Here is an 18,124-nt window from a genome sequence, read left to right as displayed (position 1 = left end):
GAGTTCAAGCCACATAACTGACAAAAAAAAAAAAAAAAAAAAGTAAAACCAGGTTAATGGGATGAGATAATTTTTTCAAAAGAAAGAGTTAAGAAATAATGAATAATTTCAGTTTTGTATGAGTTTTCTGGAATGAACTAGGGAATGATGTAAAACGTTTTTCCTATTGTGAATTATGTTAAAAAATACTTGAAAGCTATTAGATAGGTACTGTATAGTACCTGTCTAGTATAGCATATCATCAATAAATGTTAGCAGCATTTACTCTGTAATGGATATATACTATCAAATTATGTATTTATATTGGTTTAGAAATCTAGTGGCATTGATTTAGTCACATTTGCCAGTGAAAAATAATTTGATTTTAGTAATTTATAAGGAGTTAAATTGAGCTTTTGGTTCTCATCATCAAACTCTGAGATCAGGGATGAGATTTAGGAAAGATGGCTTTGATTTCCATGGTGATACACTAATTTACATATAGTAGGTTTTTAAGCATTTGTTGAATTAATGCCTTTACTATAGCCTAATTTAGAATTTCCCAACTAGTCTATCTCTTAACTGAAAGCTGATTGATTTATAGACTGTAATTTACTGTTCTGAATTTCATCCATACTGTTGAAAGAACTTTTACATGTGTTTATCAGCATATATGACTTGATTATAGTAGCATAATAATAGTGTAAGCTAAGTGTGAAAGGGAGAACAAGAATAGTCATTTCTCAAATGTACCAGCAGGTCAGTTTTCTTTTTAAGTTTACTGAATGTTTCACCTACTGAATCTCAAGAATAGCAATATTCTTACATGTTTATACTTCTAATGAGATCAAAAGAATTATAAAATATGTTCATGATAATATTTTCCTTTTTTTTTTTTTTTTTTTTGGGTCCGGTCGTGGGGCCTGAACTCTGGGCCTGGGTGCTGTCCCTCAGCTCAAGGCTAGAGCTCTACCACTTGAGCCACAGCACCACTTCCGGCTTTTTTCTTTTTGCTTATGTGGTGCTGGGGAATCGAACCCAGGGCCTCGAGCATGCAAGGCAAGCGCTCTACCACTGAGCCACCTTCCCAGCCCATGATAATATTTTCCATTTAATACTTTATTATAACAATATTTTATATCCTATATAGCATTCTGTAAAGAATGTAGTATTGAAAATTAGTGGATGTAAGTTTGAATCTTGGTCCTGTCACATTATTAGCTGACTGACTTTGGGCAAACTACTTAAACTCTGTGCCTAAATGTCTTCATTTCTAATTTGTTGATTGAAATAACCACAACATACAGTTATAGGAATTAAATGAATTGATGATACATGCTAAGTGCATATACAAATAAAATACCTAATAAAAATTAGCTGTTATATGTATTTAATCACTTGTACATACATGTTGTGTGTCAAGCACTCCTCTAGGTTCTAGGAATACAAAGTCATAAAGTTCTGTGAAAGAATGTTAAGAAGCTGGTATAAATAGAATTGCAGTTGAAGCTGGCTCAGATATAAATTTGAGACTCCCTGGCCATATAAGGCCCTCAAAATAATTTGGTACATAATGGGACAGACATATATACTTATCATCAACTCTTACATTGGTAATTTTGTATGGCCCAGGAATCCTAAGAGCCCTTGGCAAAAAAAAAAAAAAAGTTTCTCTGCCTCTGCTAGATCATTATGAAGATTAAATGTGTTAGGCATAAGTGCTGCCTAATTGCCTGTATCATAATGATGCTGTTGGTGATAATAGAGATAGAAATTCTCATTTATTATGGGTTGGGTAAACATTTTTTTCCAACTTTATCTTTTGGCTTTTATTATCCTCTACTCTGTAGAAATTTAAAGTGAGTTTTGAGGATGAGGCTTTTTTGTTTTTTGTTTTTGTTTTGCCTGATATGAGGTAGCTGGGAAGAACAGGAGTGGAAGTTGAGAGCATTTTAGGCAAGGGATGGAGATAGAGATAGTTTTATCCTAGGTACTATAAACTGTTGGGGGACTGTAAAGTAGAGAAGGAATGAAGTGATGTAAACTAAAGAGGTAGGAGGAGATCATGTCTTATAGATTTATGTCTGCTATATTAAACTATAAGTAGTATTTACAGACAATCATCCCTTTGTGTTTAAAGAAAATGTATTACTTCTCAGTTAACTATTTTACAACAAATAATATAACTAATATATTTTCATACTGCTAAATAAAATCACCAAATTATTAGTATTATAAGCTCCCAAATTCATTGATTTTATTGGTATGTAAGTTCTGAGATATGGTTATATTTTTTCCAGATTTCAGATGAAGATGTTCAAGTGCAAAGAGATTTATCTAAGGTCAAATAGCTAGTAAGTGGGACTATTCAAATTAGAATCTAATACTTAATCAGTTATAAGATAGAGTAACTCCAAAATTCACTTTCATTCTACTGCAATCATAAGAAATTAAGATTGGGTGGGGAAGGGTAAAAATTCAAACATATCTAGTTATCCAGGGACCATTTACTTTGGATTTGAGAGTTCTTATATTAGTGTCTTCTCAATATAGTTGAGTAAGTTCCATTTCTAACATTGTGTTAGATGTGGATGTGTTGATTTGATGCATGTAGCAAATATCTGTCTTGTAGCTTGTTTTTGTTTGTCTTTATATATAACTAGTACCAGTCACCCCACCCCATGTAAAAATCTTTTTCAAGAATGACCTTGAAGGAAGTATAGTTGTTTCTATAATTCACATTTAGACTGAAGGCAATACTCAGCTCTAGGTCACTGGCCACAGGTGTATATCATTCTTAAGTCATCCATCATATCCTTCAAGAATTTCTCTTCCTGTTATGCATAGTTGTAGTCATAAGATAGGCATTAAAAATATTTCCTCCATTAGATTAATTTATAATGCTAAGTTATTCAGCATCCCAATAGTATGGATGTAGTTCCAGCATTTCTTTATAAAGCAAAGGAAGAGTGTTTTTTTTCCCTGTCTTATTAAAACATTTGAAAATCTTAAAAGCTGGTGGTAGAATTGGTAAGTTTGTGGCTAGCACCTTGGACAAAGGAAGGTGATGGTGTCTTTGCTGATTCTGATGTGACATTTTGCTGCTCTGCTTTTGTAACAGTATTGCTTGCATTTCAACCACAGTTTCCTCTTTTGGAGTAGAGGAAGCTGACGTATTACCCTTGAAAGAAGAGAGAAGTGAAGAGAAAATTAACTTCCTAGGGTTTGTTTTATTGTAAATGACTATTCTTTTTAAAGTAAATATCAGAGAACCTGAATTATTAATTAACCTACTATTAGTGGTCTTAGTATAATTAATACTATTAAATTCTCTGTACATGTTCTCCATTCAACTATAAGAGACATTATGAAAGACCTTACTTTATAAGGGGAGATTTTCAGGGCTGAGAGTGTGGCTCAAGTAGGATGGTATCTGCCAAATAAGCATGAGGCCCCAAGTTCAAACTTTAGTACTGCCAAAAATTAATAGACAAATAAATAAATGAGATTTTCATTTTTCTGGTTTTCACTTGACCTATTTTGGTAACTACTTTTATGTAAGTTTAAAATCCTAATAGCATTTTTCCTATCATATTAAACTTCAATGGAGTTTTATAGAATTTAGAGAAACATGGAGTAGGAAATGAAAGTGAAATAAAAGTATTATTATAGGGGCTGGGAAGGTGGCTCAGTGGTAGAGCTCTTGCCTTGCATGCATGAGGCCCTGGGTTCAATTCCTCAGCACCATATAAGCAAAAAGAAAAAAGCCGGAAGTGGTGCTGTGACTCAAGTAGTAGATTGCTAGCCTCCAGCTGAAGAGCTGAGGGGCAGCACCCAGGCCCAGAGTTCAGGCCCCACGACCGGACCCCCCCCAAAAAAAAGTATTATTATAACTTCAAAAGTTATATATAAAGTATTATAACTTCAGAAGTTAAGTAATATGTTGTCTTCATTTCTCAGGTAAAAACTGAGATATAAAAAGATTTCAAACCTGGGCCTAGGGTCACACACCAGTAATCAGGAGGATTATGCATTTGAAGTAGCCTGGCTACATAGCAAACAAATGGTGTGTGTGTGTGTGTGTGTGTGTGTGTGTGTGTGTGTGTGTGTGTGTGTGTGTGTGTGTGTGTGTGTGTGTGTGTGTGTGTGTGTGTGTGTGTGTGTGTGTGTGTGTGTGTGTGTGTGTGTGTGTCTTGAGTCCTGCAGTACTTGCAGGACTAAACACACAGTTGAACTCAAAGTCGTGATTTGTGGTATTGAAAAAAATACCAAGTACAGGGGAGAGATTTGTGAGAGAAAGTCTGGAAAAATCCAGGTAGAAGCTTCTGGAGTCTTCTCTAGGTGAAGGCACTTAGAATATGTTTAATTCCTCCAGCAAGGTGGTAGGACATATACAAAATGTTGCCAACAAGGGAAACTTTAGAGATTTTTTAGTTCCTATCATCTTTATTGTAAGCTTATTACATAGGCACCTATGCTTGCATACACCGTGGTTTTTGTTTGTTGGTTTTTTCTGTCAGTTGTGGGGCCTGAACTCTGGGCCTGGGCTTTGTCCCTCAGCTCTTCAGCTCAAGGCTAGCGCTCTACCACTTGAGCCACAGCGCCACTTCCGGCTTTTTTCTTTTTGCTTATGTGGTGCTGAGGAATCGAACCCAGGGCCTCATGCATGCAAGGCAAGCACTGTACCACTGAGCCACCTTCCCAGCCCACTATGCTTGCATATACCAAAATTTCAGACTCCTAGTAGGAAAGCAAATGTTCAGCATAAACTCTCTTTCTCTCTATCTATATATAATTTATTTAAAATATGTTATTATTAAGGTGTTGTACATAGGGGTTATCATTTCATAAGTCATGAAATGAGTACATTTATTTTTGGACACTATCACCCCTTCCTTCACTTTCCCCTTTTCCTCTTGCCATCCCTGCCCACAAATTACATAAATCATTTCCCACATAATATATGTACTGAATAGTAGGATTGCATTTGTTTATTCTTCCTCCCTTCCTTTTTGTGTTCCCCCTCATCCTCCTAAAAAAAAACCCAAGAGCAAAAACACATCACAACTATCACCAGCAGCAACAATAACAACAAAAAACTCTTGTTTCCATTTCCTGGAATTTGTGTTTTTTAAATTGTTATTATAGGGGCTGGGAGTTTAGCTCAGTGGAAGGGCGTCTGCCTGATGAGTGCAAGGCCCTGGGTTCGGTCCTCAGCCCCGGGAAAAAAAAAATTGTTATTATAATGATGATATACAGAGAGGTTACAATTACATAAGTCAGATAAAGAGTACATTTCTTTTTAGACAATGTCACCCCTTTCCTCCCAGTTTATCCTCCTTCCCTACCCACAGGTTATGTAGTTCATTTTCAACATAGTGTCCAGTGAATTCCATTGCTGCATTTGTTCTCCCTTTGTCCTTCCATTTCTGTGCCTTCCTTCTCTCCCAAAGACACATAAACAGAACAAAAGAAAGCAAAAACGGGGGATGGGGGAGGTGGGGAGCTGGGAAGGTGGCTCAGTGGTAGAGCGCTTGCCTTGCATGCCTGAGGCCCTGGGTTCAATTCCTCAGCACCACATAAGCAAAAAGAAAAAAGCTGGAAGTGGCACTGTGGCTCAAGTGGTAGAGTGCTAGCCTTGAGCTGAAGAGCTGAGGGACAGCGCCCAGGCCCAGAATTCAGGCCCCACGACTGGACCCCCCTCTCCCCCCTGCCAAAAAAGAAAGCAAAAACAGCAAATCCATATTCTGGAGTTCATTTTGATATTATTTTGGATGATCAGATGCACATAGGCATTGTGCATTTCTGTTCCTCTCCTAAGACTATCCTTCTTTGGTCTTTGTGTGAATTCTTAAGGCATGTGTAATTTGATAGTTTAGAGAAGTTACACTTTTGGGTTCATTCTTCCCTTCCCTTAAGAGTTTCTTTTTTTTTTTTTTTTTGCTAGTCATGGGGCCTGAACTCTGGGCCTGGGCACTGTCCCTCAGCTCTTCAGCTCAAGGCTAGTGCTATACCACTGGAGCCACAGCGCCACTTCCGGCTTTTTCTGCTTATGTGGTGCTGAGGAATCGAACCCAGGGCCTCGTGCATGCAAGGCAAGCACTCTACTGCTGAGCCACCTTCCCAGCCCTTCCCTTAAGAGTTTTTTAGCCTGTATGTGAATGCCTAGAGTCTTGTATCGATTATCAGGTCCAATTATATTTTAGATCTAGCTTCCACATGTGAGAGAAAACATGTGCTGTTTGTCTCGCTGAGCTTGGTTTACCTCACTTATCATTACTTGTTCTAGGGCCATCCGTTTCCCTGCAAATGACAAAAAGCAGGACCCAAGATCTATGGAACAGATACAAAAACTCAGAAATAAAGCCATTTACTTAAAGCTATTTGATACCTGACAAGCAAGCCAAAGATATATGGTGAACAAAAGGTAGTTTCTTGAATAATTGGTGTTGGGAAAACTGGACACCCATATGCAGAAAACTGAAATTTGTCACCATGCACTAATATCAATTCAAAGAGGATCAAAGATCTCAATGTCAGACCTGAAACTTTGAAATTACTTGGCAAGAGGGAGTAGGAAAAGCATTAGAATTTATAGGCACAGGTAGGAACTTTTTGATAAGAGTCCTAAGGGCACAGTAAATTGGAGTCTTGACAGATGGGGTTATATCAAAATACAAAGTTTTTGCACAGTAAAGGACATAGCTACTAAACTACAAAGACAGCCAACAGACTAGGAGAAAATTTTTACCAGCAATACATCTGACAAAAGCCTAATATCCAAAATGTACAAAGAGCTAAAAAAAATTAACCTCCCTGAGAAACTAATAAACCAATCCATAAACGGGCAAAGGAGCTTAAGAGAGACTTCTCAGAAGAAGCAAGAATGGCAAATAGACACATAACTTAATACTACACATCCCTGGACATGAAGGAAATGCAAATCAAAACCATTTTGAGATTCTGTCTCACCCCAATCAGACTGGCCACCCTCAAGAATTTGAACAACAGGGCTGGGAAGGTGGCTCAGTCGTAGAGTGCTTGCCTTGCATGCGTGAGGCCCTGGGTTCGATTCCTTAGCACCACATAAGCAAAAAGAAGCCAGAAGTGGCGCTGTGGCTCAGGTGGTAGAGCGCTAGCTTTGAGCTGAAGAGCTGAGGGACAGTCCCCTGGCCCAGAGTTCATGCCCCATGACCGGACCCCCCCCCCAAAAAAAAGAATTTGAACAACAATAAATGCTGGTAGGAATGTGGGGGGAAAAAGGAAACCCTACTGCACTATTGGCAGGAATGTAAACTAGTAAAACCATTCTGGAAAAAAATTTGGAGGTTCCTCAAAAACTTAACAGAGCTTCCCTATGACCTAGCCATATCACTCTTGGGCATCTACCTAGATCATCAACAGCCAGGATATGGTAAAGACATTTGTGCATCCATGTTCACTGCTACCTTTCCATGAACATGAGGATCTTTCCATTTCTGGATGTCATCTTCAATTCTTTTCTGCAGATTTTTATAGTTTTCACTATTAGAGGTCTTTTGCTTCATTGGTTAGGTTTATTCCTAAATATTTTTTTTAGGCTATAGCAAATGAAATTGTCTTCCTGCTTTCCCTCTCTGTTTATATGTTGTTGGTATACAGAAAGGCTTCTGATTTTTGTTGGTTGATTTTTGTATCCTGCTATTTTGTCAGTTATTGATCAGCCCTCAGAGCTTGGTGATAAGAGTCTCTCAAGTCCTTTAGATATAGATCATGTCGGCTGCAAGTAGGAATATTTTGACTTCTTTCCCTATGTGAATCTTTTTTGTCTTTATCTTGCCTTATTACTCTGTCTAGGAGTTCCAGAATTATGTGAAAAGGAATGGAAAAAGTGGACATCCTTGCCTTATTCCTGATTTTAGAGGAAATGGTTTTAGTTTTGTAGAATTTAGATATGAATCTATCCGGACCTGGACTTCTCCTTGCTGGAAGACTCTATGTTAACTTCTCAATTTCATTGCTTAGTATGGGATGGTTTAAGTGCTTTATACCTTCTTGGTTCAGCTAAGCTTGTATGTCCCTAGGAATTTATCATTTCCATTAGATTTTCCACCTTATTTGAGTATAGGTTTTGAAAGTATTCCCTCATAATATTTTGGATTTCTTAGATGTTTGCTGTGATGTTACCTTTGGCATCTCTAATTTTGTTGACTTGAATCTCTTCTTTTTTTCATCAGCTTAGCTAGGGGTCTGTCAATTTTATTAATTTTTTGAAAGAACCAATTTTTTTGTTTCATTTCTATGTATAGTTTTTTTTGTCTCTAATTCATAGATTTCTGTTTTAACTTTTACTAGCTCCATCTAGTACTTTTAGATTTTGTTCTTATAGATTTCTGTTTTAACTTTTACTAGCTCCATCTAGTACTTTTAGATTTTGTTCTTGTTTTGCTAGAAGCTTTAGCTGCATCATGAACCTTTTGAGTTATTTATGTCAATTTTTTTTCTGTAAACAGTTTAAGTAAATTGAACCATTCTCACTAGTTAGAGAATATGCTCACAAACCTGAAATTCAAGTTCCTAACATTAGTAAAAGGCTATTTGTGTAAAGATAGAAAGTTAAGCCTATGACATCAATTCTTTTCTGCATTGTATGTGTATATAACATTTAGTACTCTCTCACTAAATGTTAGCTTTTTTTTTTGTCAGTCGTGGGGCTTGAACTCTGGGCCTGGGCGCTGTCCCTCAGCTCGTCAGCTCAAGCGAGCGCGCTACCACTTAAGCCACAGCTCCACTCCCATTATTTTTATTTGTTGTAAGAATTCTTTAAATTACAACCACTACTACTACTACTTTAATTGTGGTCTGCTTTCCTACGAGGTGGATTTGTCAGTATTTTAACTGTGTGTGTGTATGTGTGTGTGTGTGGATTTGTCAGTATTTTAACTGTGTGTGTGTGTGTGTGTGTGTGTGTGTGTGTGTGTGTGTGTGTGTGTGTGTGTGTGTGTGTGTGTGTGTGTGTGTGTGTGTGTGTGTGTGTGTGTGTGTGTGTGTGCCGTACTTGGGCTTGGGCCACAATCTGCCTATTTTACATCTACTTTTGTAACTGGGATGACAGGCATGCCACAATGCCTGGTTTTGTATGTTGAGACAGAGTCTTGTGGGCTTTTCTGTCTGGGCTGGCTGAGAAACATAATCTACCCATTCTCAGCCTCCCAAGTATCTAGGATTATAGAAGTGATCCTAATACACAGCTAGTAGTATAAACTCTTAAAACAAAAGTATCATTAATCCTAACCCAGGATTAAGAGGATTTATATAGACACTAAATTGGTATCTTACCCCTGTTCCTGCCCATTGGTTTTTTTGTTTTGTTTTATGCCCATACTGGGGCTTGAACTCAAATCCTGGGTGTTATCCCTTAGCTTTGCCACTCAAAGCTAACACTGTATTACTTAAGCCACAGGACTTTACTTCTGGACAGTTGGATGTTAAGTGGTTAATTGGAAGTAAACATCTCAGGGACTTTCCTGCCTAGGCTTGGCTTTCAACTGCTATCCTTAGATATCAGCCTCCTGAATAGCTAGGATTACAGAAGTAAGCCATCGGCCCTACCTCTATTGTTTTATTTTTTGACTCAGGGTCTTACTATGTAGCTGAAGCTAGCCTAGAACTTGCTAGCCTTCTGTCTCATTTAGACGAGTACTGGAATTATACATATGTGCCATTGTGCCTTATTATTGCCTATTACCTCTTTTTTTGTGGCAGTTCTGGGGCTTGAACTCTACCTGGGTGCTGTACCACTTGAGTTGCAGCTCCACTTCCAGCTTTTTAGGTTTTTAATTGGAGATAAGAATCTCATGGCTTCAGTGCCTGGGCTGGATTAAAATCACAATCCTCAGATCTCAGCCTCCTGAGTAGTTAGGATTACAAACATGAGCCACCAGTGCCTGCCTACTTATTGCCTTAAAAGTTTTTCTTTTGGTTCCAGGTTTGAACTCAGGCTGCACAGGTACTTGGCTGGCTGCTTAGTTGATATTCTACCACTTGTGCCATACGTCCAGTCTATTCCTGTATCTTTTCATCTCAATCAGAAGTATAGGCAAATTTCAGTCAATATCCTATATTTCTACTTATTAAGGCATTACAAAAACTTTAGGACTTTTAAATAAATATTCCAAAAGGAATTTATATTTTCATGTAATGTACATATCAAGGTAGTGGGGTCATTGTCTTTGTTTCATATAAATTATGCTTGCAAATCTGATTATAATTTAAAGAATATAATCACTGTAGATTATATTATACTGGAGATAATTTTATACCTGATGAAGTGTCTTGCACACTTACTAACCAAAATAGTTTATAAAATATTTTCACTCATTATACTTATTTGATCCTTGTAATAGCTTGCCATGATTTAATTGTTATTAACTTGAAATATATTCAGTAATAGTCTGATTTTAGAGGAGAAGTAGTTGAAACTAACTTACTGAGGTTCTGAAACTTGCATGTAGGAAATAAATTCTTTTTCTGTAATTTACAAGATGAAGATGTTAAGCTCTTGAGACATTTATGAATTTTTTATTAACATATTAATTGTACAAAATAATGGTTTTCATTGAAGAGACATTTTGTACTAAATGTCAGCAAGAACTATTTTAGAAAAAAATTTTAACAGTTAAAATAATCATTTCTACAAGGCAATCACTAAAAGTATTTTTGGTTTCTTGTGTTGGAGAGTAGACTTATTTATGTCTGAATAAGATTATACTCCTTATGTTCTTCCCAAATAGAAATAAAGATTTAGAATTTTTAAAAGTAGATCTGAGAAGAATTTTGTACCAGAAAAAAATTATTATAGAATTGATTATATCTTGCTCTGAACATCTTTCAAAATATACAAAACCCAGAAGCCATAAAAGAAAAGTAACATAGCTATACAAAAATAACTACTATAAGCAAAAGTCAACACAAATATAAACTGGGGAAATACTTTTCATGAGATGTAGGGCTACTTTTCTTTGTATAGTGACATCTCCCTCCTTCTTCCTTCCTTCCTTCCTTTCTTCTTTCCCTTCACACTGGTTGTGCACATGCATGGTTGATATTCTATCACTTGATCCATGCCTATGTCCCTCATTTTGCCAGTTATTTTAGGGATAGAATCTTATTTTCTGTTAAGGCCTGACATGGAATCATGACCCTCTGGATCTTAGCTTCCTGAGTAGTTAGGATTTTAGGTGTTGAATTATAGGATGTCAGCTATAGGAATATAGGTGTCACTGGTACCTAGTATAGGGATAGCTTTTAACAACTCAAGAAGAAAAAGAAATAATGTGCACCCACATCTCATACTAAAAGAAATACAAATTGCTCTTAGTTTTGTAAAAAGAACTCAACCTCACTCATTAAGTATATAAGGAATAACATCACCTTTTAGACTGACAAAGTTAAATTCTCAGCATTCAGTTATACTGGAAAAGATGTGAAAAAATGGTACATTCATTATTGTTAATGGAACTATAAACTTATATAGCCTTTAAGAATATTAATTTGAGAGTTAAATGCTGGGGTGTATACCTTTAATCCTAGCTACCCAGGAGATCTGAGGAATGTGATTTGAAGCCAGCCCTGGCAGGAAATTCCATGATTCTTTTTTTTTGGGGGGGGGGGAGGTCTGGTCGTGGGGCCTGAACTCTGGGCCTGGGCACTGTCCCTCAGCTCTTCAGCTCAAGGCTAGCACTCTACCACTTGAGCCACAGCACCACTTCTGGCTTTTTTCTTTTTGCTTATGTGGTGCTGAGGAATCGAACCCAGGGCCTCATGCATGCAAGGCAAGCACTCTGCCACTGAGCCACCTTCCCAACCCTCCATGATTCTTATCTCCAGTTAAGCAGCAAAAATCCAGGAAGGGAGATTTGGCTCAAGTGGTAGAGCACCATCTTTGAGCATGAAAGCTCAAGGACAATACCTAGGCTTTGAGTTCAAGTCCAACTTAATTTGAATCAAATTAAGAGCACCATAACTTTATATATAATTTGTAATATGGGACATCTGTTAGACTAAAAGTCCTGTTAAAAATATTTTCATTTTGTTTTCCTCCAGAATTTATATTCAGAGCACCAATCAAATTAAGCAAGCCAAGTGAACTTCGTGAGGAATATGAATGCCTAAGAAAGGTATAGTATAAATATTATCATAGCATTTCTCTTTCTTTCTTTATCTCCCTCCCTCCCTCCCTCCCTCCCTCCCTCCCTTCTTTCCTTCTTTCTTTCTTTTCTTTCTTTCTTTCTTTCTTTCTTTCTTTCTTTCTTTCTTTCTTTCTTTCTTTCTTTCTTTCTTTCTTTCTTTCTTTCTTTCTTTCTTTCTTTCTATCTTTTGGCAGTACTATGCATTGAATTTAGGGCCTCATGCTCTCTAGACAGGCACTTTATCACTTAAGCCAAGCCTACAGCCCCTGTTTATGTTATTGTCCAGGTAGGGTCTTGTTTTACACTCTGGCTGGCCTTGGCTGTGGTCCTCCTTGAGTTTCCCCATGTTACTGGTATGACAGGCATGTACAATTGTGTCCAGACATTGTGGTTCTATACTGTAGTTGAAATGACAGAGGTGTACCACCATTGGTTGAGATGGTGTTTTACAAACATGTTAGCCTGGGCTGGCTCCAAACCATGAGCTTTTATGTCTGCCCTGCAAGTAGCTAGGATAACAGGCTTGAGCCCCTATGTCCAGTCCAGTATTTATTTCATTAAAATTAATTGGCATAATAATATTAAAGAATGTTTAGTGGGGAGTTTTGATTCACTGGGGTTTTAAATTTTACAGCATAGAGCATGTGTGTGTGTGTGTGTGTGTGTGTGTGTGTGTGTGTGCACCTTAGAGCTTGAACTTAAGACCTGGATGCTAATTTTACAGCATAGAGCGTGTGTGTGTGTGTGTGTGTGTGTGTGTGTGTGTGCGCGCGCGCGCGTGCACCTTAGAGCTTGAACTTAGGGCCTGGATGCTAATTTTACAGCATAGAGCGTGTGTGTGTGTGTGTGTGTGTGTGTGTGTGTGCGCGCGCGCGCGTGTGTGCGTGTGCGCGCACCTTAGAGCTTGAACTTAGGGCCTGGATGCTGTCCCTAAGCTTTTTGGTTTAAGGCTAGTGATCTACTGCTTGAGCTCTACTTCTGATTTGCTTGTAGTTAATTGGCAGTAAGAGTCTCATGGACTTTCCTGTCTGAGCTGGCTTTGAACAAAGAGCCTCAGATCTCAGCCTCCTGAGTAGCTAGGATTACATGTGTGAGCCACCAGTGCTCTGCTTTTTTGTTGTTGTTTTTAATTACTGCTTTATGCCACTCTACTCAGATGTAGAGCTAAATTAAAAGTAAACTTTAAGAATTCCTTTTTTGAGTTTTTACGAAGATAGAAATGTAAGTCAGATGATCTATTATACACCTGCTACAATAGCTAGCCACCAAGAAAGAAAGAAAGGTATTTTTGGCAACTTTGGCAAATGCTCTTGCTAGCAATTGTTCATATTATTTTTCCTTGTCTTGCTAGGTACCACATGGAGCTATTGTTATTTTTGTTGCTCTTACTTTGTTAAGTATTCTAGAAGAACTATAATGAAGACAAATAAAAATTTTCTAATTAGGAAATGTTTATTACTGGGAAAGCTTTTAATTGTTTCCACATATTATTTTTGTTGTTTTCAAACTAATTTCTGGGGATTGTGCACAGAAGTTAGATTTGAAAAGTCTTTCCTATCTCTTTCCCCGTAATCACCAACATTCACTCATGTAGTAGAGTCAAGGATCTTTGACTTTCTGCTTTTTTTTTTGTCAGTTGTGGGGCCTGAATTCTGGGCTTGGGTGCTGTCCCTCAGCTCTTAAGCTCAAGACTAGCACTTTTTTTTGGGGGGGGGGGTGGTCTGGTTGTGGGGCCTGAACTCTGGGTCTCGGCACTGTCCCTCAGCTCTTCAGCTCAAGGCTAGTGCTCTACCACTTGAGCCACAGCGCCACTTCCGGCTTTTATCTTTTTGCTTATATGGTGCTGAGGAATCGAACCCAGGGCCTCAGGCATGCAAGGCAAGCGCTCTACCACAGAGCCACCTTCCCAGCCCCAAGACTAGCACTCTTGAGCCACCTTCTCAGACCAACTTTCTGCTTTTTGAGATTACTAGGAGTTGCTAAATTTTGTGATTACGAGTAGATTCATATTGTCAAATATGTTAGTCTTTTTCTTTTTATCATGTATTATAATGTCTTTCTAACATAAAATTAATGTAGAACAAAACGTCTCTTCCTACTTTTTCCTTTCCTAGAGGTAACTAGTACTAATGATGGGTAAGTTAGGCCCTTATGTATTTACACACACATGCACAGAGAGAGAGAAAGTGAGAGAAAGAGAGAGAGAAGGAGAGAGAGAAAAATCTTCAGTATGAATGAGATCATGGTGTGTATTTATTTATTTATTTTTGACAATACCAGGGTTAGACTCAGGGCCTAGCACTTGCTAGGTGTATATTTCTTTCTTTTAAAAAATCATTTTATTGTTACTGGGCTGGGAAGGTGGCTCAGTGGTAGAGCGCTTGCCTTGTATGCTCAAGGCCCTGGGTTCGATTCCGCAGCACCACATAAGCAAAAAGAAAAAAGCCGGAAGTGGCGCTGTGGCTCAAGTGGTAGAGTGATAGCCTTGAGCTGAAGAGCTGAGGGACAGCGCTCAAGCCCAGAGTTCAGGCCCCATGACCGGACCCAAAAAAAAAAAAATCATTTTATTGTTACTATTACAGTGTTACCCAGAGGGGCTACCATTTCATAAGTCAGCTTATGAGTACATTTCTTTTTTAGATAATGTCACCTTTGGACATTGTCATCTCTTCCTTTGCTTTCTCTCAGTTTCCCTTGTATATTCATTTCTTAATCAGATATCTGTTGTTCCTCTAGTATGGGCCAGGTATATGCTGAAGTGAAGAGGGTAGCATGGTCTTGGACCTCTGGGAGATTCCTTTCTAGGAAGGAAGACCTACAAAACATAAGCAAATAATTTAAAACATAATAAAGCCAGATAGAAAGCGTTAGAAAGGGAGCATGAGGGAAAATTGAGGAAATGCAATTTTAAATTGAGTGGTTAGGGAAAGTATATCAGAGAAGGCAGCATTTGAGGTGAGACCTGAAATAAGTAAAGGTATATAGACTGAAGATTCTAGGCAAAGGGAGAAGCAAGTGCAAAGGCAGAAACAAGTTTGGCTTGTTCAAGGAGAAAATAATTCAGTGCATCTAGAGCTATGTATAAGTGGAGGTGGAAGGGCAGTAAGAGATATGGACAGAAATGATTTGAGAGAAGGCCAGATCAAAGAAGACCTAGTTAACCTGGTAAACAGCATAAATTTATTTTAGGTTGACAGGAAACAGATAATACAGTCTCAGGTCACTGTGTGAGACATAAAACTATAATAAGTCTAGGAGTCTAATTGTTTTTATTGTGAATATTAGCGACCCCAAAATAATGACTCAACAAATGAAATATTTGAGGATCCTGCCAAGTGAATGGATTTTATTCTGTTGTTCTTGTGATAAAAACAAAGAAAATGTGTAACTGAGAGATGGATATGTTAAGTTCCTTCACTATTGTAACCATTTTTATGCCTATATTTACTTTGTAACATTATGTACTTTAAATATACACAATAAAATATATTTTAAAATAAACAGATGTGGAGGAGACAGTATATGGCTGATACAGCAGTTCTGCACCATTGAGGTTTCAGCTTCTTTTTATTTTTCTGTTTATATACATTCTTCCTTGTGGGATGAGATGGCTGGTCCTTTGCTAGATGCATGTTCAATCACCAGATAGAAGGGCACAGGCCAGTTGAATGATGTCATCTTAAAAGCTTTCTCCAAAGCTCCCCTGACCCTGTGACTTATATTTTATTTTCTAATGTTATAGGCTTCTTTCTGCTAGGAGGCTGGGAAATACACTGTCTAAGCTAGGGATATTAATTTCTTTAAAAAATTTATTGTATTGTAAAAATGCTGTACAGAGGGTTACAGTTACATGAGTAAGGTAATGAATACATTTCTTGTTGTTGTTCTCCTTTGTTGTTCTTCCACTATCCCTTCCCTCCCCTGCAGGGATATTAATTTCTTGAATAAAATCAGAGTGTTCTTAGTGAGGAAGAAAGAAGTGGACACTGGTTAGATAGCTAGCAGTCTCTGACTGCCTCATGGGATAACAATGGAGATAAGCACAGTTAGGTATTATACTCATAAATTGACATGTTGAATTGAGTTGTCTTTGTACAACATACAAGATAATAAAAAACAAAATTTAAAAACACTAAAAAGGACCAGTTTGAATATTTGTAGTGAAAATAATGTATTAGGCTTAACTAGAATTTGGATTTTAACAAAAGTTTGATGGAGAGATGCAGTAGAATTGAAGGCATATACAAGGAAGTTATTAGCGGTATCTTTAAAAATTTGTTTTTGAGACATGAGTCTTGCTGGGAAGCCCAGACTGGCCTCAAACTCCTTAATTCTCCCTGAGTAGTGGGATTATAAGTATGTATCACTGTACCCTACAAATTATTGTGACCACGAATCTCGGTTATTAAAGAGGGAATTGAAGACACGATAGTAAAAAAATAGATCAATGGACTAGATTTTTTTTTTGGGGGGGGGGGCACTTAAATTCAGAGCCTGGCTGCTGTTCCTGAGCTTTTGTGCTCAAGGCTGGCACTCTTACCACTTGGGCCACAACTCTACTTCTGGCCTTTTTGATCGTTAATTGGGGATAAGAGTCTCATGGACTTTCCTGCTTGGGCTGGCTTCACACAGTAGTCCTCAGATCTCAGGCTCCCGAGTAGCTAGGATTATAGGGATGAGCCACCAGCACCCAGTGAAAAGCAATCTTAAAACAACTATTTCATATGTTTTTTTTTTTTCTAGACTAGAGTAGAAGAGGATTTTAATTCCAGAATTTCCTAAAATTCTACTATTTCTGTGTAATTTGTATTTTTTAGTTGAGAGGAGAAAAGTTACAAGAAGAAAAGGCTTCTGAAGATCAGGTCCACAAACTATTACCAGATGATACAGAAACAGGGAAAAGGAAAATGGATGATCAGAAAAAAAAAGATGAGCCATTAGTACTGAAAACAAATCTGGAACATGTAAGTACATTTACCTTTTGGATGGATACCTCACAAATCAGTAGTTAGCCTAGATAACATGAATATGAAAGCAACTGTGTTGGTGAAGTAAGAGACTAGTAATAGTCATTGACTGTGTCATTTAAGGGTAGCGAAGAAGGGCAGCTCTCATCCAGATAAAAGCTGGAGAAAGTGGGATGGTGAGACCTGTAAGAGGAGAGAACAGCAAGAGGAAAATGTAGTGTCGTGTAGCGCATGTGATGTTTTATATGTGTAATGTCATTTAGACACACTATTGGTCTTTGACATTTAAGTTTTGTATATCTTATATCCATAGATTTCCTTAAAGGGTGTATTTTGCTCTGTGGTTTACTGTCATGTGAACAGAACAGTGCTTAGTTTTAAGATACTTCCTCAATATTATCTATTTAGTCTAAACTTGATATAATTAGACTTGTACATCTTTTACAACATTTTGATGCAGATTTATTTGTATTTTAGGTTATCTTTTTAGTAAGTTGGTGTTAATAAAGCTTTAGCATATATAAAATATAGCAGAGTAGAAAGAAAATCCTGGAACACAAGTCTACCTCTTAGGCCCCTGTGTTGCAACTAACTATACACTGTTAGCCAAGTTATATAATGTCTGAAATTCTGGTTTAATTTTTACACAAAGACATTTGCCCTGAACTTCAGAAATTGAAATTTATTTAAACTGGGTCAATGATACTTTCTGACTGCCATATGCTCTGTGTGTGTGTGTGTGTGTGTGTGTGTGTGTGTGTGTGTGTCCCCTGGAGTTTGAATTCTGGGCCTGGGCACTGTTCCTGCTCAAGGTTAGTGCTCTGTCACTTGAGCCAAAGCTCCACTTCACTTCTGCCTTTTTCCTGGTTAATTGGAGATAAAAGTCTCACGGACTTTCCTGCTTGGGCTGGCTTTGAACTCTGATCCTCAGATCTCAGCAGGATAACCTGAGTAATCAGGATAACGGATGTGTGCCACTGATGCCTGGCTTGGGGCTTCTGATTCCAG

General features: G+C 37.8%; 1 protein-coding gene across 1 annotated transcript in view; it reads left to right on the top strand.

The window, feature by feature from the left end:
• Rnf169 (ring finger protein 169) overlaps nt 1-18,124 on the top strand; it is a 48,443-nt gene that overhangs the window by 14,905 nt on the left and 15,414 nt on the right. Inside the window, exons 2-3 of the mRNA XM_042687986.1 lie at nt 12,064-12,137; nt 16,967-17,113. Of these exons, the coding sequence (XP_042543920.1) occupies nt 12,064-12,137; nt 16,967-17,113 (221 nt within the window). The remainder of the gene's footprint in view (nt 1-12,063; nt 12,138-16,966; nt 17,114-18,124) is intronic.

The sequence above is a fragment of the Dipodomys spectabilis genome, unplaced genomic scaffold (genome assembly GCF_019054845.1).
Source record: "Dipodomys spectabilis isolate Male_0828 unplaced genomic scaffold, ASM1905484v1 ptg000003l, whole genome shotgun sequence".
NCBI classification, from domain to species: Eukaryota; Metazoa; Chordata; class Mammalia; order Rodentia; family Heteromyidae; genus Dipodomys; species Dipodomys spectabilis.
The sequence above is the reverse complement of the archived record's forward strand: the minus strand, read 5'-3'. Positions and strand labels throughout refer to the sequence as shown.